The sequence below is a fragment of the Cucurbitaria berberidis genome (assembly GCF_010015615.1).
Source record: "Cucurbitaria berberidis CBS 394.84 unplaced genomic scaffold K460scaffold_7, whole genome shotgun sequence".
NCBI lineage: Eukaryota > Fungi > Ascomycota > Dothideomycetes > Pleosporales > Cucurbitariaceae > Cucurbitaria > Cucurbitaria berberidis.
Window position 1 is genome coordinate 1,233,630 of NW_024468941.1, and position 20,439 is coordinate 1,254,068.

Below are 20,439 nucleotides of genomic sequence, written 5' to 3' on the forward strand. Positions count from 1 at the left end.
CAGCCACATTCACGACTTTGGGGAGAGGTAGCAGCCAAGTAACTAATGTTGATAGTCGGATCACTATATTCCAGACTAGAGGAGCTACCAAAAGTACATCTCCAAGAGTAGCGACCAGTAGCGAAAGCGCAACGCCTCATGCTTTGCGACAGGCTCCAAGACACCAGCTCCAGGGCACATTACCTGGCCGCACAGCAACGATAGAGCGCCAATCACTTTCCTGGTCCCCCTTAGCCTACGCTCGATTCTCGTCTCTACTATCCTTCTAGTGCTCACAATGCAAGCACCGGGCAACGACTCGGCGTCAATCCTCACGCATCATACCTCGAGGACATCTATTAGGGGTCCGCAGTTCACTCTAGACAAGTTCTCTGTAAGCTACCCGCGAGCTTCATAAACATGTACCCCCATTAATCTGATCAGAGCAAAGACTTCATAGTCAAAGACTTTATCGAGGACCTTTCCGACGCTGCCGTACCCGCATCACGAAAGTCAGGACCCTCTGGCCAACAAACCTTCGACCCCAAACCTCTCATCCGCACCTTCGAACATGCCCTGACGCGACTCAATAATCTATCCGAGGACCTAGAAGAGAAGGAGAACGAACTATCGGGAGCTGTGAGGCGGGCGGAGGCGCAACACAATCAGAATGTCGAGTCATTAGGCCGAAGACTCGAGCAAGCCATTGACCGCTTCCAGAAGCTGGATAGCTCGCTCAATGGCAATGATGATGGAGGCCCAGATGCTGGCGGTAATATCGCCATGCGCATAGGCGAGCGCCTAGAAGAGCTGGACCGTCAAAGGAAAAGAGCCCTTGATGCCAAGTTCCTGATCGAATGCTGGCAGGAAGTCAGCGAACGTGGCGAACTGAATATCCTCGAAGATCAGCGAAGAAGCGGCGACATTGTCCGGTGTGCTGAGTTTGCACGCCAGCTGCTGAGAATCAGCATTCGTTTGGATCCTGAGATCAATCCGCGCATCAATGGCGAAGGACAGAACGGCGCGAAGAGGAGGCTAGCGCAGCAATCGAAGCACAACACCAAGGAAGTCATCGAGAAGTTCTTGGAGAGGCTCGAACAAGATCTACTCAGCAAATTCGACGAATGCTATCGACGGCCAAACTACAACGGCATGCGCGATTGTGCAATAGCTTTGAGAGGCTTCAACGATGGCTCCAGTGTTATTACCACCTATGTCAACCAGCACTCGTTCTTCATCGACCGTACTCAGCTTATCACCGATGAGGTTTCGTCGGACTTGCAAACGTGGGAGCACCTTCAGGATCCGGATGCCCAACCACCAGTCGTTGAGCCAACACTGCAATCTCTGATCGATGAAGTCAAGATTGTCTTGCAAGAGGAATCCGCCATAATCAGGCGAGCTTTCCCATACTACGAAGAGGTGCTGATAAGATTCATGGAACGAATATTCCAGCAATCAATACAACAGCGACTAGAGATGGTATTGGACAAAGCAAGCGATCTCTCGTCCCTCGCTTTCCTACGCTCTCTACAGGCCTCGAAAATCTACGTCACCCAACTTGTCGAAGACCTCAAAACACACGGCCTAACAGAGCACCCAGAACCCGTCACCTCACAAGTGGCCGCCACATTAGATCAGCAGCTCGAAGAGCTCTTCGCATCATATTTCATTGGTGAGAGGTACATCGAGCGAGAGAAGAAGAATCTCGAGGAACAATACTCATCATTGCTCTTAAAGTTTACCATTTACCACTCGCGGCGGAGCAAAATGCCGACCTCATACTTCGGGTCACTTGCTCAACGAGGTAAAGAGCTGGCTGCATCGGCTCGTGACAAATACATGGACCGTCTTGAGAGCACAGACCTGCCAGCCAGTCAGAAGGCGACACTTCTACGCCTTGCTGGCTTGAAGGAAGATCAACAGGAGAAAAAAGACATCGAGGTAACAGATGAAGATGGCAGAATATCACTGTCTGCTGCTAAGCGTATGTTGAAGTGGTTGGCAGAGGGCGTTGGGCGTGGGTTAGAGGTGTCACCAGGGAATGAGACGCCGAAGGATGTGCAAGTCTTACTGAGCCTCCTACTACGGCAAATGGGTGAGATTTATCTCGAGACTGCACTGGAGGCGTAAGTGGTGGTCCTATTCTAATATCCCCAACACTGTGCTAATCTCGACCTAGTGCCCAAGACCATGCTGCTGCACAGGAGAACTCGAAGACCCCACCCGACCTTACTCATCTTCCATCTCTACACGACATAACCACCATCCTACATCTTCTCCAACAAACATCCACGACAATCCTCCTCCCACTTTGCACGCCTAATCTTACCATCCGCCGCGATATTGAGAAATCCACAAACACCACAATGGCAACCCTCGAATCGAAGCTCTCCAACATTATCAACCTCACACTAACAGCCTCTCTAAATTGGGTGAACAAGTGCCTAGCCCAACAGAAGAAGACCGATTTCCGACCTAGAGAGGAAGACCATATGGTCATGAGCGAAACCCAAGCCTGCCGCGAAGTCTCCACATTCCTGACCCGTGTAGCCACACAAGCTACAGCCGCCCTCTCCGGGCGCAACCTTTCCCTGTTCCTCGCCGAACTCGCGCGCGGGCTACGCTCCCTCGTCCTCGCTCACCTCCTAAAATTCACCATCTCGCAAGTCGGCGGCCTCAGCGTGTCCAAGGACATGAATCGCTATGTTGAACTCGTCAGAGGGTGGCCTACGGGTGAAGAGCTGGAAACCGGGGCCATGGATGTGTTGACGGATGTCAGCACGTTGTTCATCATTGGGCCGGAGGCATTGAGGGATCGACTGAGGGCTGCTGGGGGCATGGATGCGCAGGAGCTGAAAGGATATATCGGGCGGAGAGACGATGTCAATACGATTGGGGTGCAGAGCGTGCTTAGTGGGTTTTAACACTAGCATTGTGAACAAGAAGTAAGAGAGTGGAGAGAAGTAGTGCTTTAGCCGGTCACGCTGAACCATCTTGCGTTTGTTTGTACGCCCGATCCATTGATTGAAGGGATGCCGAAGGCACATAGCTGTGTGTTTGGAAGCGTGATCTGATTGCCACATATTTATAGCGAGTAGTTAAAAATACCAAGTAGCCCATATTCATCTAGGTTCATGTTGTAGGTAAAGAATGACGAGTACGTGTATTGGGGTCATCTAACATGAGACTTAGTTCATCTTGCTGCCGTTTGAGGTGAGTGCGCTCTTCTTACCTAGGCGAGTGTAGCCGTCTCACCTGCACCTTATTAGTGAAAACATCGGGGATTTATGCTAATAGTCTGCAGAGACAACACTCCATTCATGTTCACTTCACGCCCGCAACGCAATCTCGCTTATACACTACGATCCGCCTTCACCTTCTAATCTCACCCCACTCACCGGCCAGTACGTGTATATAAATCCCTAACACCCTTCTTCACCGAGTCCACTACCTTCAGCAAACCACACCCTATCCGCATTTCAACGCAAGAACTCTCACTCAGCATGGGTCGCCCAGAGATTAAGAAGGTGGAGCGCCAGTCCGCGTCTACCTCGAAGGGGGACTATCGAGTCAATAGGCAAGACAGCAAGCGCTTCACTAGGAGCCTGACGGCGAAGATGGATGAAATGTATGTCCCAGCTCTACGTATAATCTTGACTAGTTGCTGATGAGGAAAAGTGCTCTGAGGAACGCAACAGAGTCGCCGCTCCTCCGTCTTCCTAGCGAGATCCGCAATCGTATCTACGGCTATGCCCTCGGTGGGCAGGAAGTTAATCCACGGACCGTCGGCGGGGTTCGAACGAAATGGCGTCTTGAATGCAGGCCTTACGGCAGCGAGGCGAGGTCATACCAGGCCTGGGACAGGCTACTATCGTTGACATATGTCTGTCGTCTACTCCACCGCGAGACTCGCCTCCTCGCGTTTAGCCTGAACACATTTCAGATTCAAACTGTGGAGTTCAATGACTGGCTGCTCCTTTTGAATGACGACCAGAAGAACGCTATCACGACCGTGATATTCGGATTAAGGAATCCTTTCCTCGACTTACCCTATCAAGACCAGATCCCACCAATGCTCGAGCAATGCGCCGGTCTAAAGACTGCCATTCACGTTTTCCTGCGCGACCCGTCCAGAATTCGCGACAGCACAGCTCAGAAGTTCGCAAAGATGAAATGTTTGGACTTTATCGTGGAGACCAAGGCTAAGGCTGAGTTGGAGGCTGATGCTGAGGCTTTGGATAAGATTATGACAGCTGCGTACTACGAGGATTTGGAAGAGTACGAGCAGGAGATGGCAGAAGCAGAAGAGGAAGAATCTACCGAAGAAGAATCTACCGAGGAAGAAGATGAGAGTGAGGAGGACGAATCTGCTTAAGGAGTAAGTACCGTATCACATCGCTCTTATATTGCAACAAGCTAACAGGTTCAGGGCTACATGGTCATGGATACCGTCCGCTTGCTAAGCAACATATCAGCCATGGGTCGAGACCCATGGTTTATTTTCCAACTTCCACGAATCGATTCAACTGGCGAATGTACTATACCTTCTCGTAACCTTCTGGACGCAACTAGTCGGATTGGGAATGCGTGGCTACTCGATTACGTTACATGGAACAATGCCAGCCTCTTGCTGCAAATTCACCCGCCAGCTCAAGTGAGTGTAGCCTTCTTCGGTGGTACGTACGAAATCAGCTATACATCACACTACTTGAGGCTTGACTAACTCCGGGTTTGGACACAGAGCTCACACACGTCCACTTTTGGCAGCGCGGAGCAGAGGTAACGGTTTGACTACACAGTTCACCTATAGGATGAAGGGGTCAACTGGAGTTGAGGATTCTCTTTTCTGGTATCAACGGTTTAGCTTTGGATCTGAGTGATCTCAGCGGTCGAGACTCAGCGCAGACGCTAGCTCGTAACGCTCTATAACATATTTAACAAACCACAAGTATCAACTACATCTTACTAGCCTCCCTCAACACTTCCTTCGTGAGCACTTCACCCTTTTTCTTCTCCTCACTTAGCCTCCCCATCTTCAACAACCGCCCAATCATCTCCTCATCTCCAAAATGACTATTGTGTTCAAACTCCGGTTCCTCGCCGTACGCGACCCTTGCTGCATCCACCAGTATCCGTGCCGTCATACCAAACACCCTAAACGTTGTAAGATCATCTAGCGCGCTGGATTCTGGGTGTAGATCATCGCCCCCGGGGGGAGATTTATGGGGCGAAAGCGAGGGGCCAGATGTTGTAGAGGTGTTGGAAGGATTGTGCAAAAGCGCGACAGGAGACGGTGGAGGTCGGGGGATGTAGAAATTGTGCATTCGCCAGCGGCTTTCGTGCCAATCTGTCCAACTTCCTCTGTACCATTTCTCTGGTTTGCCGTTCTTTTGCACCGGTGCGGGGCCGTCGCCTGTCCATTCTTTCTGGAGGAAAGAACGGAAGGGGGCTGTGAAGACGGCGGCTACTTCTTTTGGGTCCAGGCGCGGGATGAGCTTTTCTTCGACAGAACGTTCTTCGGCTTGTGGGCTCGTGGATGAAGAAGAGGTTGAAGAAGAGGGAGAGAGAAAAGCGACGCAGGGTCGGACACCGAGTTCTGTCTTCGCTAGGTTCGCAGGTAGTTCGCAGAGATGCTCTACTTTGAATCCTCGTAGCTTCTCTTCGTCCATGGGTAGTCCAATCTCTTCATATGCTTCTCTCCGCGCTGTATGCCATGGCGATTCCTCGAGGGTATCTGCCTTGCCTGTTTGGAGTCAGCTCTTATTCTTCTACCCCTTTCTTCCTCTCGCCTTTGCTGAATGACATTTGCCATCGTACCTCCAGGAAGGGCAGCTTGCCCTGCATATGATCTTAATTTGGTGCTCCGCATGGTAAGAACGACTTTGAGTTCGCCATGTCTATCCGGGAATAGCAGAATGAGGACGGCAGCGCGCCGGGTAAGAGGACAATTATGCCATTGCGTTGGCGGAGGTGTGTAGGTCCGAAGGCGATTTAACGCTTGCTATGAGTAAAGTCAGCGTTGCTAAGAAGTGTCGTGCAAGGCACAAGTGGCTTATGAAGCCGCAGGGAAGAAGGCCGCGAACCTACAACAGAAGACTGGGAAAGCGCCATGGTCGCAATAGCTTTGCTTTGGGCAAGCCATGCTGTTGGTCGCATGAGTTGCGCGTAGATGGGTACTTGGGAAGTAGGAGGGGTTGATGTCATGGACCGAGGCTATCGATAAGCGAACTGAGCACCCCAGAAATCACCATCGTATTCCCGTCGTATTCCGGGGTACTTGGCATCAAAGTTGTTTCCTCTTGCGTTTCAGTTTGGTGGCGAAGTGTCTCGACGTTCGATATAGTCTCGAGGTCTGTGTGGGTGAACTAGATGCGTGAGGCTCTGTTAGATTAGTCGATACACATAAACCTCGCAAGTCGGGAGCATCTTAAGTAACTAACATGCAATTGAATCGCATCTCTATATGACAGGAAACTCATGATCGTTATCATCGACATGCGTGGCCAAGGAAAAGAAATCCCGACGCGTGAACATGCCTCGACAAGTCGCAGCAAGACATCCGTAGAGTAGTAGGAAAGAAACAGTAGATTGTAGAGGAGAAACAATCCGTCAACTAAGCACCCGCCGTTCATCTCTATCCATATGCCATGAACATCTTTTGAGGAAATCATTTTGCACATGAAAGACCAACGCCAAGATGCCGCGATGTAAGGACGACTACCCGTCCTACTTCGAACCACTTTTGAACCGAATCAAACAAAGAGCGCCGCCTGGCCGTGCAGGCGTGCTCAGATTAGCTTACCACCGCCTCTATCCCAATTACACCACCAAAACGATAGTGGGCAAGGAGAGACGGTAGTTGGAAGGCAGCGAGAAACAGCTTCTTAGATAAGGTCTATCATTCATGTTAGTTGGTACATCGTTAACGGCGGGAATCAAGGGGTGCTTACCAGCCACGTTCATGGGCATCTCCTCGATCTGTGTGCTGTAGAACTGCTCAATTTCGCGCATCATGCGGACATCATCAGCGGTGACGAAGTTGATGGCAACACCCTTACGTCCGAAACGTCCACCACGGCCGATGCGATGGATGTAGTTCTCACGGTTGGCGGGCAGATCGTAGTTGATGACAAGCGAGACCTGCTGGACGTCGATACCACGGGCAAGGAGATCGGTGGCAATGAGAACACGGGAAGAACCGGATCGGAACTCCTTCATGATGACATCACGCTGGGCCTGGTCCATGTCACCGTGCATGGCGGAGACGGTGAAGTCGCGAGCAGTGAGCTTGTCGGTGAGCCAGTCGACCTTCCTGCGGGTGTTGCAGAAGATGACAGCCTGGGTGATGGTGACGGTCTCGTACAAGTCGGACAGAGTGTCGAGCTTCCAGTCCTCCTTCTCGACAGCGATGTAGAACTGCTTGATACCTTCGAGAGTGAGCTCATCCTTCTTGACAAGGATACGGACGGGGTCACGCATGAACTTGGTGGTGACCTCGAGGACGTCCTGGGGCATGGTGGCGGACAGGAGGACGACCTGGGTGGACTGGGGCAGAAGCTGGAAGATGTCGTAGATCTGCTCGGTGAAACCGCGAGACAACATCTCGTCAGCCTCGTCGAGGACGAACATCTTCATGTGGTCGGTCTTCAAGACACGACGCTGGATCATGTCCTGGACACGGCCGGGGGTGCCTACAACGACCTGGGGACCGTCCTGGAGGGCCTTCATGTCGTCACGGACGCTGGTGCCGCCAATGCAGGCGTGGCACTGGATGTCCATGAAGTCACCGATGGCAACAACGACCTTCTGGATCTGCTGTGCAAGCTCGCGGGTGGGGGCGAGGATCAGCGCCTGGCAGGCCTTGATGTTGGAGTCGATCTTCTGGAGGGTCGAGATGGAGAAGGTAGCCGTTTTACCGGTACCAGACTGGGCCTGCGCAATGACATCGTGGCCTAGTGTCTACGTCAGTCACCTGCACACTGAATTGTGGTGGTGTTGGTGGTGGTGTAGGCAGGCAAACTCACCCTTGATAACGGGCATGATGGCGCGCTGCTGGATAGCAGAGGGGCGCTCGAAACCGTAGGCGTAGACGCCACGGAGGAGTTCAGCCTTCAGGTTCATGGAATCGAAAGAGTCCGTGGTCTCATCGTAGTTGGACTCGATCTGGCCTGGGTGCGGGTTAGCCTGGAGTCGCAGAAATCTCGGCGGCTGAGGTCACTGTCGCTATCGCTGTCGCAGTGCGGGGCGCGCAACCTCAAGCAGCGGCAGGGTACAACTTACCCTCAGGCACATCCTCAAGACCCTTATCAGCCATGATTGCGAGTTATACGCGGGCGACTACTGGCGCTGCACCGTAGTCGGAAAAAAGGTCGTGGCGGGGTGAAACGGAGGATCCTCTGGATACCGCCGCTGGTGTCGAAACTTGTGTGGGAAAAACTAGATACCAGATCCTCTGCGCGAGAATCGAAGGGGTATCTAGGGGTATGTTTTGCAGTTGGTTTTGTTTGAGTGTGTTGTTGGTGGGAGAGGAGCAGAAGGTGGGTGGGTGGCCGACGTTATAAGCCAAAAAAATCTCTTAGGTTCGCGGTGCTAGCGCCAAACCGCCTCGCTAAAAAACTCGGTGCGTGTGGTCAAGAGGCAAAGCATCCCCCACGGTTTCGCCTTCACCCTGTGCCGCCGGAGTGTTGCGCCGGCCTGTGACTCTTCGCTGTTTCCTGCGTTTGCCTCTAGTCTTCTTGTTGCAGCTTTCAAGTGCCCGCGCTGAGCAATCACGGAGCATAGTTGTCAATCCGCCTTGGACATGGCGCCCGGCCTACTGGAGAACCCCAGCATCGCGTGTGTCGAATCACGACCCTCCAAAAAGATCAAAGTCTCAGCGGTGGCCAACTTCGACGACGACGACGACGAAGACGTGGCGGCAGCGGTCCCTTCGCATCCTCTGGGTGTCAAGCCGGCCGGAAATGCGTATACATCGTCCGAGAACATCAAGACTCGATCTGGACTGTTCGCCAGGCTGCCCGACGAGCTTCTGAGCCACATCCTTGAGTCATTCGATGCTGACGTCCTGATCCGCTTGGGTAGCACATGTCGCGCCTTGTATGCTTTTACGCGCCTGGATGAGCTCTGGCGAGCACTATTCGTTGAGTAAGTACCATGGTCGATAAACTGATGACCTCGCCTTCCCTCTTTCGTCCCATCCAGTCATAGTTACAGTCATGCATAACATGCGAAGGACCCAAGCCGTTGACAAATTTTGCCAGGATCAGTTTCGTCTTAGTCGTTTCTCTATATCCTTGTTTCTCCTTGTTCGATACCTGTGTATATACCCGAGCCTAGCTCAAATGAGGGCGTAGCATGTTCTAAGATTATTGCCTCCAGATGCTAGACAGTGGATATGTGTTTCTTTGCATCTTGGTTTCCCCAATGTCCAGTCGTCAGTCAAACTCTGGGCTTTGTTTGCTTCGATCTTCAGGCAAACATCATTTACCCATGTCAACATGGCCGCTGACCAGCAAACAGAGCACCACCAGAGGACTTTGGGTGGCGGGGAACTTGGCGAGCCACCTACCTTAGCACAGCCAAAGAGAACATTACCTCAATACCATGTCCCAATCTCTTCTCTGACACTCTATACCGGCCATTCCAATGCGCGCATACCCCTCTAGGGCCCTTTGCACGCAACATCCCCAAGCAGAACGAGGTTGCACGCTTGCCAGACTTGACCTACGAAGAGTACGCAGAGACATGGACCAACAAGCCATTCATCCTCACCTCGCCGGTCAAAGAATGGCCCGTCTACGGGACCTGGACATCTGAATACCTCCTCAAAAACTTCCCAGATACCAAGTTCAGAGCCGAAGCAGTAGACTGGCCCATGACAAAGTACATGTCATACATACACGACAACGCCGACGAGTCACCACTCTACCTCTTTGACCGCGCCTTTGCTGAAAAGACCGGGATTGACATCACCGCCCCTCCGTACTCGAAAGAAGCATCGTATTGGAGTCCAACATGCTTCGGAGAAGACCTGTTCAGCGTGCTAGGCGAGCACCGCCCAGACTGTCGCTGGATGATCATGGGCCCGAAGCGAAGCGGTTCAACGTTTCATAAAGATCCCAACGCGACGAGTGCGTGGAATGCAGTCCTCACAGGGAGCAAGTACTGGCTCATGTTTCCTGCCGGGCCGGGCATCGAACCACCACCAGGCGTTATCGTCTCAGATGACCAGAGCGAAATTACGAGCCCACTCAGTATTGCAGAGTACATGCTCACCTTCCACGAGTTGGCGCGCCAGACGCCAGGGTGTAAAGAGGGCATTTGCTACGCTGGCGAAGTCCTGCACGTGCCGTCAGGGTGGTTCCACCTCGTCCTCAATCTAGAAGATAGTCTGGCATTGACACAGAATTTTGTGCCGCGAAAGCAGTTACCTGACGTCCTGAGTTTTCTGCGCGATCAGAGGGGCGAGGTCAGTGGATTCAAGGAAGATGTATGTGACCGCGCGTACGAGCTGTTCGTTGAGCGATTGAGGGAACAACATCCTGATGTTCTGGAAGAGGGACTCGTGGAACTAGAGAAGAGAGGGAAGAAGAGTAAGGGACGGTGGGAAGAATTAACTAAGAGTGGAGAGGACAAGGAAGAAGCTGGAGGGTTCAGCTTTGGCTTTGGTGGGGACGACGATGATGCTGATATCCCTTAGACATACTTTACGACCATACTATACGAATTGCTTAATAGTATATACTTGACATGACCTTCTTACATCAAATATATAAATTGCCTTGGTTCAACACCAAATCCTAACGCAACTTCTTATCAGCAGGCCCTGCCGTCGGCCTCGTCACCTTCACCAAGGCAATCCTAGCTGGGCGAGTGTGCAAGGAGTGTTGGCGAAATAGTGTTCATCTTAGCAACTCGCTCACTCGTGAGTATATTCCATTGACTGACAGTAGTTAATAATGTCTCCAACCTATAAAGAGAGCAGAGTTCCTAGATCCTCCTGTCCACTATCTGCAACTCCACCGCTAATCGATGCGGGCTCGGGAATGCCGTTGCGAAATGGCGTAGGCCCGCCTCCTTGTCGAAAAACAACAAGACCACACCCACCCACCCCTGCTGCACAAGGTATGTCTCTGGTGAAGGTATGTCGAGGTAAAGACAGATGATGCGGAAGAACTGCTCGACGCGATATAGGAGGCCCTGGGTCTGAGGAACTCCCACCCCCAGGAGCTCCGTGGAATTGCTTGAGTCGGAGTTCAACTAGAGCGTAGGCTTGTTTGTGTCGACTTTTCCATTGAGGCCCAGGAGTGGTGCATGTAAAATCGTGTCTTTAAGTATGCTTACGCACGACGGAACGCGTTCTTAATCCGAATCGAAATGATGTTGATGCTATTGAGGCTGAACACTGTCATTGACTGACGGCTTTCGTATCGGGGCGCGGCTAGCGTAGTTTCCCTAGCTTGGCGACTACTTGCTACGCTTTCACCTTGCGAGAGAGAAAACTATTACCAGAGCTCGTCTGCATAGCAAAAGCCCTGCCTTAGACGAATCTTCACTGGAGGTCGTAAAGTACGAGTAGTTGGATTGCGAACGAGTGCAGCTGTAAAAACGGTAAGAGATGATAGTAGCTTGCAGCCAAGGGCTAGCAGTGCATGGTCCCGATACTTGACCATGACTGAGAATCCGAGTGTCAGATTTGTAGGGAGAAAACGAAGCAATGCTTGATTCGAGCGAAGAGATATACTCTAGGTGATGGAACTGAGGATGGTCCAGTAGAGGGTTTGTGAATAGCGCAAAGGTAAAGGCAGCACTTGCCGCCCTCAAGCGGGGGAGTTCGTCACGAAGGCTAAGAGATGAGGGAATCAGATGAGCTATCGTTAGCAGCTGAAACTACTACGAATTGACTCATAATAAAATGCGTTCAGGCTTCCATGTATGCACTTTTCTTGGGTATCGTACAGTCATAACATCGTAAATCGTTGTTGTCGTATCACTTCGCTTTCCACCTTCTTAGTGATCACAGGTCCTCACTTTGCGTGATTGATGATCTCTGCGTACATGTCCTCAGGTATCTTGCCAGCGAAGCTCATAGCCACGGCAACAATTTTCTGAGCGTTCAAACCAGGGAGGTTGCGGAGTATCGAGTTAGGGCTACGCAAGCATCAGCAGTGTACAGTTAGAGGTAGTGGATGTGTGAGCTCACCTCGAGCTGTTCAGTATCTCTGTCCGAATGAGGACCAACTGTGCTACAATGCACAAAATGTTCAAATGAGGCCCATAAGCGAAGAGGAAGTCCCAGAGCTGTAAAACCTCGGGCAGAGGTGGCGTGCAAGCGCACATAGTGAGTACTGATGCGAAAGCGTAAATCTTAGCTTCCATGTGGTGGGCCATGAGATGTCCGAATAGCTTCGGATCAACCACCTCCAAGACCCTGTCGACCAGCGCCAGACCCTTGTGTACACCATCCATTGATCCCCTTACATATCCCGGACACTCTTGAGTGATGAGCTTCTCGAAAGCGGTAAACGCCTCGACCTCGCTTCGAGACGCATACAGGAACGGGCCACATAGCACGTTCATACCCTGCACGTAGCCAATCTGCTCTGCGTCATTCGTAGTAGACGCCTCTGTCCGAGCGCCACCAGTGACTGAATAGCGGGACATCATAGAAGTATCAGGGCTGCCGCCGAACTCGGATAGTGTAGGCGGAGACTGCCAACCATTGACGCGTGCCTCGTGCGCGTCATTGAGCCTCCACGCGACAGCGTTCAAGACCCGCGTGATGCTGTTCTGTGTGACGCGCCGGCGAAAAAGGGGATCGCCTTGAAATGTACGGAAAGTATCGTTCTGTATCTTGGCATGCGCTGGGGATGCGCCTTGTCGGACGAGATCGAGGTACACATCGGTGCGGAGCGGGGGCGCATTGAGTAGAATGAGCCAAATGTAGATGCGTAATTCAGACTAAAACGGCACCATGTCAGTGATACGTCCAGAAGATTCCAAGATGTAGTATATTGCAGTGTCCTATACATGGGGTTTAATGAACATGTCGTAGAGAACGTACCATGCCCTCACTATTGGCGGGAATTCCTTTCGTGAGAATGGTGTAACGCAGTTCTTGCAGGCCCTCCTCGGGGTTGCTTGAGGTCGCTCCTTTGAGCAGCAGTAGATCCAAGTTTGTCATCTTGTGGGTTGTTGTTTAGTGGATTGTGATCGTTCCGAGGTTGGTGTCTTCCTGCAGCTTTGCGATGGCTTGGCACCTGCCGCATTCCTGTCTAGCTCTCTTATCACTCCGTTTGCGTCTTGCTCCGTTTGCGTCTCGCTCCTAACTCTCAACTATGTAGTTTTCATCAAACATGTTGCTCTCAAAACTTTATATATCTCTGACCCTCTTTGGATTTTCTGAACGACAATTGCCGTATACATTGAATTTGATCTGGCTCGACTACCTCGACGTAAACCTACCTTTGACTTTGTCGTACTCATCGCCAAAATGTTGCCAATTGAAGTTCAGTATAACCGAAGCGAATACAAGAAGGACACAAAGTACATTGCCGGATATCTCCTAAAGACTTCTCAGAAATGTGGATATAGACGGCGTGCCGTTACTGAGAATATCAAAGGATACGACATCCATGAGAATGAATTCGAGCCAATGGCCCAAGCTATAGCCGACAATGCCTCTACCGTTACTCTCCCTGTGTATCTGCGCATCATATTCGCCCGAGCTATTCGATTTCGACGCGAAGTCACAGCTTGGTATCGGATTCAAAGCAAGCACACGAGAGAAGATGCGCAGCATGACGCATTCGCAAACCGTCTCGAGGCCACACTAAATATCCTCCGACCGTACATGCCCAAAACTAAGCGAACAAAAGACGACGCTAAGACTTCGACGGCGTCATCCCTTGATAATCAATTCAGCAAGTTACAGTTGCAGCAGCCTATTGATGAGGACCAAGAAGTTATCACATCCAAGTTTGAGCTGGCAAACCTGCCCTCCGTTCCGACGCTTAGAATTGGAGCAGATGAATCACAAATAGAAGAGAACTTCTTCATCGAAATCCAATCCTTCTTAAAGGAACTACATGCGGTTAGATATCATGTCGGAGAACTGTGGCGTCTAAAGGAGACAGATTTAATAACAAAAGCGGTGGTTACAAATACAGCCATCGATCTTCTTCGTCGCAAGGAATATGAGTTCGAACAATCTCTCGTTCGCCCCATCAGATTTCCCGTGGCGAGGTTTCCCATATGGAGTTTGCCTGCTCTGCTTTTCTATATGGATGCGGATCTGGAGCCACAGCTGAAGGGGATCACCATCGAGGAGTTCGCCTTGCCATCGGCCTTGATACTTAACTCCAATGCGTTGAGTGGGGAAGGTCAAAAGCATGCTGCGCTATGCTGTTATCCTGTATACAATGCACTAAAGTGGTTCCTCGGGGCAGTCGATTTGGGGCGGGAAAAATCAGGGTTTCGGCCAGCTATATTGGCCATAAATCCGGGCGATTTGAGGGGTGAAGCTATCCATTCCGACTTATTTCGTGCTGTGGAATGGGCTCAATGTCTCCTTATTACAAATGGTCTCTTCGAGAACATGCTTCCGGAAGATGAGGCGACGCGCGGGATCCGGCACATGTGCGTGGCGCGGGAGGTACCTCTATGGACAACTTTCGGTATTCAAATATTGGTTGATCTAAAAAACATTCTCGGCGACTCTGTAGGCGATGCATTCAGAGAGGTGCAACGCAATCTGGTTGAGACGTCAGTTCGTATCGAAAGGCTCCGGGGACAAGAAAATCCACTGGCTGCTATAGACAAAGGGATTATACTAACCGATACTCTTGAGCACATACAATTGCTGAAGTCCTTTCTATTGGAGGATCGTTTAGTCACAGAAGTTCGTCGGGAGGCAGCAAAGATCAGACCCCTCACCGTGATCGACAAGCACATAGGCCCTCTGGTCAAGGAGAAACATTATTTCTGGAGGAATAATCCGCTAAGATGCGGGATGATCAAATATCATCTAAATCTTATGACGCGGCACCGTTCGTTTGAGGTAGAGCGATCTCGCTGCCAGATACTCTCTGTCGCTCATTTATACAACATATGCCGGACTTCGTTCCCCAATGCTCCTCATTGGCCTGACATGGAGTTTTGCATAGATCGACAAGATCCCAACTACCTTTTTCATGGACGTGTGCCCCGAAACTTTGGGGAAGCCGCTCAAGAACTTACACTTGCATTCTCAGGGTCCGGGCTTGCCACTGCTGCCAGGGGTCCAAGTCGACTCAGTCCGAACGTACGACTGTATAGAAAACGTAGAATCTTTCAGAATCCTTGCTTCATTGATGAATTATGGTTGGATCGAATCGCCCCCAATCACAAGGCGTGTACGACAAAGGAGGCTGACGAGAGCGTTCGTCTTTTATTAAACGCAATAACCGACCGTAAGGAAGCAAACAAGCAGTTGAGGCTCATGAATCTCCCTGTTGAAACGATTCGAACAAATAAAGAAGAGCCAGACGGGTTCTTGACACACCTGCTGCAACCCAAATCTCCACTGGACCTACTATCGACGCTAGGGAGGTTGCAAATATGGATGGAGCTAGAGCAACTCGACATCCACTTTGACATATTGTATCTACTTGAACTCTGTAACAAAATCCTTGCCGAGATATATGAAGAATTGCGCGAGGATTCCAAGTTCTTCGACGTGTTCAAGTCAATGGATGGTCGTGGTCGAGTTGATGCATTATCCGCCAGCTTGACACTGGTTGCCCTCGCAGCTCAGGAGGAACGAATATGCACACAGCGGCCTAACATCCGGAGAGTGCGGCTAGCGCAGATGCGCAAGGTTCACGAGATTATGCAAAAGCACTTCCTCCGCGTAGTAAAAGACAAACCGGGCGAAAGAACTTGGGTAGGCGACACATGTATCTCCAATCTAGTTACTACTGAGAAGGAAAAGATGACGGGTACATTCACTAGTCCTATCGACTTCTTTGATGGTCGGGAAAATGGCCGAGCAGATGGAGTGACAGACGTGCAGGTGGAGGGGATAAGTGAGGGGCCCGCCTCGGCCTCAAAGTTATACACAAATTGGGACTTTGGGTCGAGCAGGGAAGAGAGCAAGATGTTCAATGCTTTGTCGAGGTTCCGCGGAGGTCTTGAGAAGAGGCGTTGGGAGATTACTGTTGAGAAGGAATTGGAGGAATTGAAGCAGGAGCAGAAGGAAAAAGAGCAAAAGGACAAGGAGCAGGAGGGCTAGGAGTCTTCTGCTCATATTCGTAATTGGGGGTTGAAGTAGCCTTAGCGAGAATCTTTTACCTAGCTAGATATGTTTTGATTTTCCTATCGAAAGTCCACAAATTCTTCGACGCTGCTTTTTCGAACCTCTCACTACGATCTAGCTCTTCCTTGTCTCTACCTTACCATTGCTTGCTCAACCTCGGACAGAGAGCATTACAATAACAAAGGTATCTCCTAATTAAGGTTACTAAGGCAAGGTAGCCTTCAAGGCAGATCTTTATACGAAGAGGTCCAACCTCTCATCACCATCGTTCATAAGTTTGACAAGTGCTTTGAGGATTTTATCATATCATAGTAGAGAATATCATTGGTTGTAGAGCCTCAACATATCGTAAGGACGAATAAAAATGTACCTCGTTTTAATTTTCTCTTCTACACATCCTCGACAAAGGAGAGCACAGAGTATGATCTTCCAGAACACTGCCGTTGAATATCTTAGTCCCATGACAACCTATTCCCGAAAGTCTTCCAATCACGCTTCCAGACAGCAGCATAAACTCTCGGAATTCCCTTTACCGGAAAACATCTCTCGCAGCGAAAAGTAATACAGTGGATCACATGTCAAGACATACCCAAGTATCGCTAAAATCATCACCAACACCCTCGTTCTTTGTTTTCCCCTCATGGCGTATCAACCACATTGTCCCAAAAAGGCAATGAATATACCATAAAGCTTATGATAACTCTTAAATAAAGCAATTTGTCATTCCACAAAGCTTATTACACACCTCAGTGCACAACCAAGCTCAGGTTCTAGATTTGCACTTGAGCCACACTCAGTCTCGCCCGGCCTATTGCATCTAGGCTAGTACATTCATTAGCCAGGTACAGTGCTTGGCGTAATTGAGTTATTTCACACGATAGTGGAGGCTTTTCGCTACTCTGTGCGTACTAGCATACTTTCAGCAAGGTATCGAGTATGGGAGATCATAGCCGACCGTGCCCATGTGGAAAAGATGGTATTCCTATTTGAGGTCTGGTGTTATTCCGTGTCCTAGTATGGGCGGGCTCAATGAGAAGTTGAGGCGCTGGTGTGGTAGAATGTGTTTTAGCGGCGGTAGAGAAGAATCTCATTGGTGAATGGCTCCTTGACCATGTTTCCTTATTCGTAGAAGTGTGGTCAAAATGGGCTGATCAACCTTTTCGACAAAAGGCCATTCAATCTTATGGCGCTGTAGCTGTAGCGATGCTTCACACGGTTCAAGCTCTCTCTATCTCTCTATCTCTCTATCTCTGCAAGTAGATGTAAGCAACGCTCTGGGCACTAGCCGAGTGCGCTCGTATAAATTTCTCTACGTTTAGAACCCACTGCGGGAAGGGTACAAGACATGGTTTCGCAGCATGGAGGCTACTTATAGCTGGGGTTCCTCTATAAGCTCACTCAACGGCAATATAACAGGCCGCGGATCTTGCAAAACGAAGGTAGCCATCAAATTGTAAGAGTCTTGGGCATGTAATGCGTTCAATCATAGATTAAAACTAATTAAGAGGATGTCGTATGTACAAAACATGTGCTCATTTAGACCCCTCTCTTATTAAGAAATTCGAATATTACAGGTAGAATCTGAGAATCTGAGAACCCCAATATAGTGAGCTTTTAATTCCAAGAATTATTTCTTCTTCTTGCTTTTTGTCTTTGTATCGTCATCATCGTTCTTCTTCTTCGTGCTAGTCGCCTTGGACGCCAGGGTGACGCTGGGAGAGGGAGCTCTTGTAATCGACGGCGATATTGCTCCGGTAGAAGAAGCTCCTGACGGAGGAGTAGGCCGAGTGCTTGTGGCGAGCGTTGTTGGCTTTAACCCTCCATTCACCCAATAGGAGACAAGAGCGTCTTCCATTTTCTCCGGATCAGTGTAAGCTTCCATAGCTTCGAACTCAGCACACTTTTCATAGATATGCTCCAGCTCGTCATCGTGGTCATTGATGTCTTTGGATCGGTACTTCTGCTCCATAGGGTCGATGAACCTGGTCGTCTCCGGATAGCCCCAATCTCCGAGGCTAGAAACATTGAAAGCCGCCATCATATCATGATCTTCATGAATAAGGTTGTGGCAATGGAACATGTACACTCCATCATAAGGAGCGTATCTGGCGATGACTGTGACAACCTCGTTCTCGCCGAGGAGGACAACGTCTTTCAATGCTTCTTTCTCGTAAGGTAGCACGCCACGCTTGCCTTTGGTCCGGGACAAGATTTGAAAGTCTACTAAATGGATATGAACTGGATGGCTCCATCCACCGCTGGAATTCTCAAGCTCCCAGACTTCGACGGTGCCACGCTTAGGTTTGGCGAGGATGCGGTTGTTAACGTCTGCGAAAGTGACACCGTTGACTGTCCACTGGCCCCCGGTTCTGCCAAACTTGAAGGATCTGTCGATGCCGCTCTTCTTCGGCGGGAAAGGCACGGTGCGCAGCGTACCTGGGAGATCGCCGTTGCCATCTGTGCTGGTGACTTCTTTGCCAACAACAAATCGCATGACCTTGTCGGTGCTGTTGTAATCCTCGTCGTGCTGTACATCGCGGCCATTCTTGAGGGTAACATTCTTGCCTGCATACGTGCTGAAGTCGATAACGACCTCCCAGCGTTCAGCCATTGAAATCTCAAGGTTATCGCTTTGCACAGGCCTAGACATGAGGCCTGTATCCGCGGCAATGACCTGGAAATTGATGTTTTTGCCCTTATCATCTTCGAAAGTGAGCTTGAATGCACGGCTAATGGAAGTGTCGAGAAATCGGAGGCGATACTTTCGAGGTTCCACTTTGTGGAACGGCCATGGTTGACCATTCACGTGGATAACGTCACCCCAGAGTGATATGGTCTCGTCCTTGGGGTTAAAGAGCGTCCCGTCTTTGTTATACTGCTTTGCCGCCAATGCAAGTGGAAGATCGTATTTACCAGAAGGCAAACCCAAAGCGTCCTCAGCAGGGTCGTGCAGGATATAGAAACCAGCTTGGCCAAAGTAAGCATTCTCTGCCGTATGATGGATCGCATGATCATGGTACCACAGGGTCCGCGCGCTCTGATGATTAGGATAGTCTAGGAATGTTGGTGTCATGTGGTTAGGTATAGCGGAGGCGGTGTACACTGACAGTAATCCTTGTATTGACCAGGTTTAGTAGTGTCTTCAGCCCATCCATCGAAGGGTGCTCGACTGTATGATCCGTGGAGGTGGACGGAGAGATCTTGCTCTCCATAGTTTTTGAACCTTACAATCGCCTCTCGACCTTTGGTCAACCTGAACGTAGGACCGGGCGAAATACCATCATATCCCACGAGCTTAGCTGGCTTCAATCCAGGGTACACCTGTTGTTCAAATGGTTTGACATCGACCTCGTAAAAGTCGATCTCGTTACCCGTGGTATCATTTTTGTAAGTGCTTCAACGGTTAGTAACGCTAGAGCAAGTCTAGGGGGGCGGGGTCTTACTATGCCTTTACCTTGTCGGTAGGTATAGGTAATGGGTTCTGGAAGATCTGCTTGTACTCTGGACTAAGCCATTTGTCATCTTTGGCGAGCGCTTTTGATGCCAAGAGGGCAGCTACTCCAACAGAAAGATAGTTCCTCATAGTGTAAGAAGATAAGAGGAAGACCTAAAGGTCTAGAATGAGCTAATCCCAATGTTGCTGAGCAAGTATGAGAGACTTTAGCTGATAGACTCATGCAGACGGGCGCCAGTGTGGAATTTATATCCAAAGAATCACCTTCGATGACACTCCAGAGCTTTGGAGAGGGCCCCGTTTCGAGGTTCTCGATCGAGCAGTCGGAACATTTCACCATCCACGTTGGTGCTAATTCAATATCCACTTTACCTTTGGATCGGCGACTGGGGCACCAAATTCAATAGTCTAACCGTCAGCATGATAGCCACTGTCGCTTGAAAGCGCGGTGTATAGCCACGGGTAGCGGAGTACGAACTACTTCCCATGTGGCTTAGAAAACGGAAGCCATATTCAGCCATGGCTTGAGAGGCTTGAGGATGAGTAAGGACTAGGTAGCTAGGCTATGCGGAAGTCCTAGCATGACGAAAGATGACAATGTCAAGTCAATGATAGACAGTGGACCCTGTGTTCGGTGACAACTGGAAATCAGGGACTAGGTAGCTACTGGTTCGTGTAGATTTTGGTGTTTTGAACCACATTGGGTGTT

At 50.2% G+C, this 20,439-nt stretch overlaps 10 protein-coding genes across 10 annotated transcripts; 4 read left to right on the forward strand and 6 right to left on the reverse strand.

Moving 5' to 3' along the window:
- Positions 1-277: 277 nt before the first annotated feature.
- K460DRAFT_296609 (exocyst complex component Sec10) lies at positions 278-2,906 on the forward strand (the record flags this gene model as incomplete). The annotated part of the gene is made up of 3 exons (XM_040929646.1): positions 278-373; positions 424-2,108; positions 2,162-2,906. 3 exons carry the CDS (start codon positions 278-280, stop codon positions 2,904-2,906), a joined length of 2,526 nt encoding a protein of 841 aa, XP_040783114.1.
- Positions 2,907-3,286: 380 nt separating this feature from the next.
- On the forward strand, positions 3,287-4,357 carry K460DRAFT_399468 (uncharacterized protein; the record flags this gene model as incomplete). The annotated part of the gene is made up of 2 exons (XM_040936240.1): positions 3,287-3,610; positions 3,661-4,357. The coding sequence occupies exons 1-2, from the start codon at positions 3,486-3,488 to the stop codon at positions 4,355-4,357; spliced, it is 822 nt and encodes a 273-aa protein (XP_040783115.1). The 5' UTR covers positions 3,287-3,485.
- A 441-nt stretch (positions 4,358-4,798) lies between these two features.
- K460DRAFT_371753 (uncharacterized protein) lies at positions 4,799-6,155 on the reverse strand. The gene is made up of 3 exons (XM_040934410.1): positions 6,070-6,155; positions 5,800-5,983; positions 4,799-5,725 (listed from the first exon to the last, which is right to left on the reverse strand). The coding sequence occupies exons 1-3, from the start codon at positions 6,091-6,093 to the stop codon at positions 4,938-4,940; spliced, it is 996 nt and encodes a 331-aa protein (XP_040783116.1). The 5' UTR covers positions 6,094-6,155; the 3' UTR covers positions 4,799-4,937.
- Positions 6,156-6,278: 123 nt separating this feature from the next.
- Positions 6,279-6,764, reverse strand: K460DRAFT_210675 (uncharacterized protein). The gene has a single exon (XM_040927262.1). The coding sequence runs from the start codon at positions 6,660-6,662 to the stop codon at positions 6,372-6,374; it is 291 nt and encodes a 96-aa protein (XP_040783117.1). The 5' UTR covers positions 6,663-6,764; the 3' UTR covers positions 6,279-6,371.
- Positions 6,765-8,598, reverse strand: K460DRAFT_210721 (eukaryotic initiation factor-like protein 4A-I). The gene is made up of 5 exons (XM_040927263.1): positions 8,263-8,598; positions 8,007-8,150; positions 7,678-7,934; positions 6,933-7,557; positions 6,765-6,877 (listed from the first exon to the last, which is right to left on the reverse strand). The coding sequence occupies exons 1-5, from the start codon at positions 8,294-8,296 to the stop codon at positions 6,867-6,869; spliced, it is 1,071 nt and encodes a 356-aa protein (XP_040783118.1). The 5' UTR covers positions 8,297-8,598; the 3' UTR covers positions 6,765-6,866.
- A 35-nt stretch (positions 8,599-8,633) lies between these two features.
- On the forward strand, positions 8,634-10,838 carry K460DRAFT_371758 (F-box domain-containing protein). The gene is made up of 2 exons (XM_040934411.1): positions 8,634-9,126; positions 9,502-10,838. The coding sequence occupies exons 1-2, from the start codon at positions 8,783-8,785 to the stop codon at positions 10,679-10,681; spliced, it is 1,524 nt and encodes a 507-aa protein (XP_040783119.1). The 5' UTR covers positions 8,634-8,782; the 3' UTR covers positions 10,682-10,838.
- A 589-nt stretch (positions 10,839-11,427) lies between these two features.
- Positions 11,428-11,877, reverse strand: K460DRAFT_371759 (uncharacterized protein). The gene has a single exon (XM_040934412.1). It carries the CDS (start codon positions 11,652-11,654, stop codon positions 11,487-11,489), a length of 168 nt encoding a protein of 55 aa, XP_040783120.1. The 5' UTR covers positions 11,655-11,877; the 3' UTR covers positions 11,428-11,486.
- A 50-nt stretch (positions 11,878-11,927) lies between these two features.
- K460DRAFT_349139 (cell division control protein 16) lies at positions 11,928-13,165 on the reverse strand (the record flags this gene model as incomplete). Its single annotated transcript, XM_040931413.1, has 3 exons — positions 11,928-12,132; positions 12,185-12,942; positions 13,046-13,165. The coding sequence occupies 3 exons, from the start codon at positions 13,163-13,165 to the stop codon at positions 12,009-12,011; spliced, it is 1,002 nt and encodes a 333-aa protein (XP_040783121.1). The 3' UTR covers positions 11,928-12,008.
- A 147-nt stretch (positions 13,166-13,312) lies between these two features.
- Positions 13,313-16,348, forward strand: K460DRAFT_371760 (uncharacterized protein). Its single transcript, XM_040934413.1, has one exon. The coding sequence runs from the start codon at positions 13,475-13,477 to the stop codon at positions 16,250-16,252; it is 2,778 nt and encodes a 925-aa protein (XP_040783122.1). The 5' UTR covers positions 13,313-13,474; the 3' UTR covers positions 16,253-16,348.
- Positions 16,349-17,903: 1,555 nt separating this feature from the next.
- On the reverse strand, positions 17,904-19,859 carry K460DRAFT_381331 (uncharacterized protein; the record flags this gene model as incomplete). Its single annotated transcript, XM_040935342.1, has 4 exons — positions 17,904-17,927; positions 17,988-19,330; positions 19,384-19,670; positions 19,720-19,859. 4 exons carry the CDS (start codon positions 19,857-19,859, stop codon positions 17,904-17,906), a joined length of 1,794 nt encoding a protein of 597 aa, XP_040783123.1.
- Between the last annotated feature and the right edge of the window lie 580 nt (positions 19,860-20,439).

Bases quoted from the DNA above. Each gene is read 5' to 3' on its own strand.
- K460DRAFT_371753 (XM_040934410.1), bottom strand. From the start codon at position 6,093: ATGGCGCTTTCCCAGTCTTCTGTT. The intron at 5,984-6,069 runs GTAGGTTCGCGG...CTTTACTCATAG, and splicing joins CGCTTTCCCAGTCTTCTGTT to CAAGCGTTAAATCGCCTTCG. The intron at 5,726-5,799 runs GTACGATGGCAA...GACTCCAAACAG, and splicing joins GCAAGCTGCCCTTCCTGGAG to GCAAGGCAGATACCCTCGAG.
- K460DRAFT_371760 (XM_040934413.1), top strand. From the start codon at position 13,475: ATGTTGCCAATTGAAGTTCAGTATAACCGAAGCGAATACAAGAAGGAC.
- K460DRAFT_371759 (XM_040934412.1), bottom strand. From the start codon at position 11,654: ATGGTCAAGTATCGGGACCATGCACTGCTAGCCCTTGGCTGCAAGCTA.
- K460DRAFT_371758 (XM_040934411.1), top strand. From the start codon at position 8,783: ATGGCGCCCGGCCTACTGGAGAACCCCAGCATCGCGTGTGTCGAATCA. The intron at 9,127-9,501 runs GTAAGTACCATG...ACCAGCAAACAG, and splicing joins TGGCGAGCACTATTCGTTGA to AGCACCACCAGAGGACTTTG.
- K460DRAFT_210721 (XM_040927263.1), bottom strand. From the start codon at position 8,296: ATGGCTGATAAGGGTCTTGAGGATGTGCCTGAGG. The intron at 8,151-8,262 runs GTAAGTTGTACC...ACCCGCACCCAG, and splicing joins TCTTGAGGATGTGCCTGAGG to GCCAGATCGAGTCCAACTAC. The intron at 7,558-7,677 runs GTAGGCACCCCC...TTCACCGAGCAG, and splicing joins AGGACGGTCCCCAGGTCGTT to ATCTACGACATCTTCCAGCT.
- K460DRAFT_210675 (XM_040927262.1), bottom strand. From the start codon at position 6,662: ATGTGCAAAATGATTTCCTCAAAAGATGTTCATGGCATATGGATAGAG.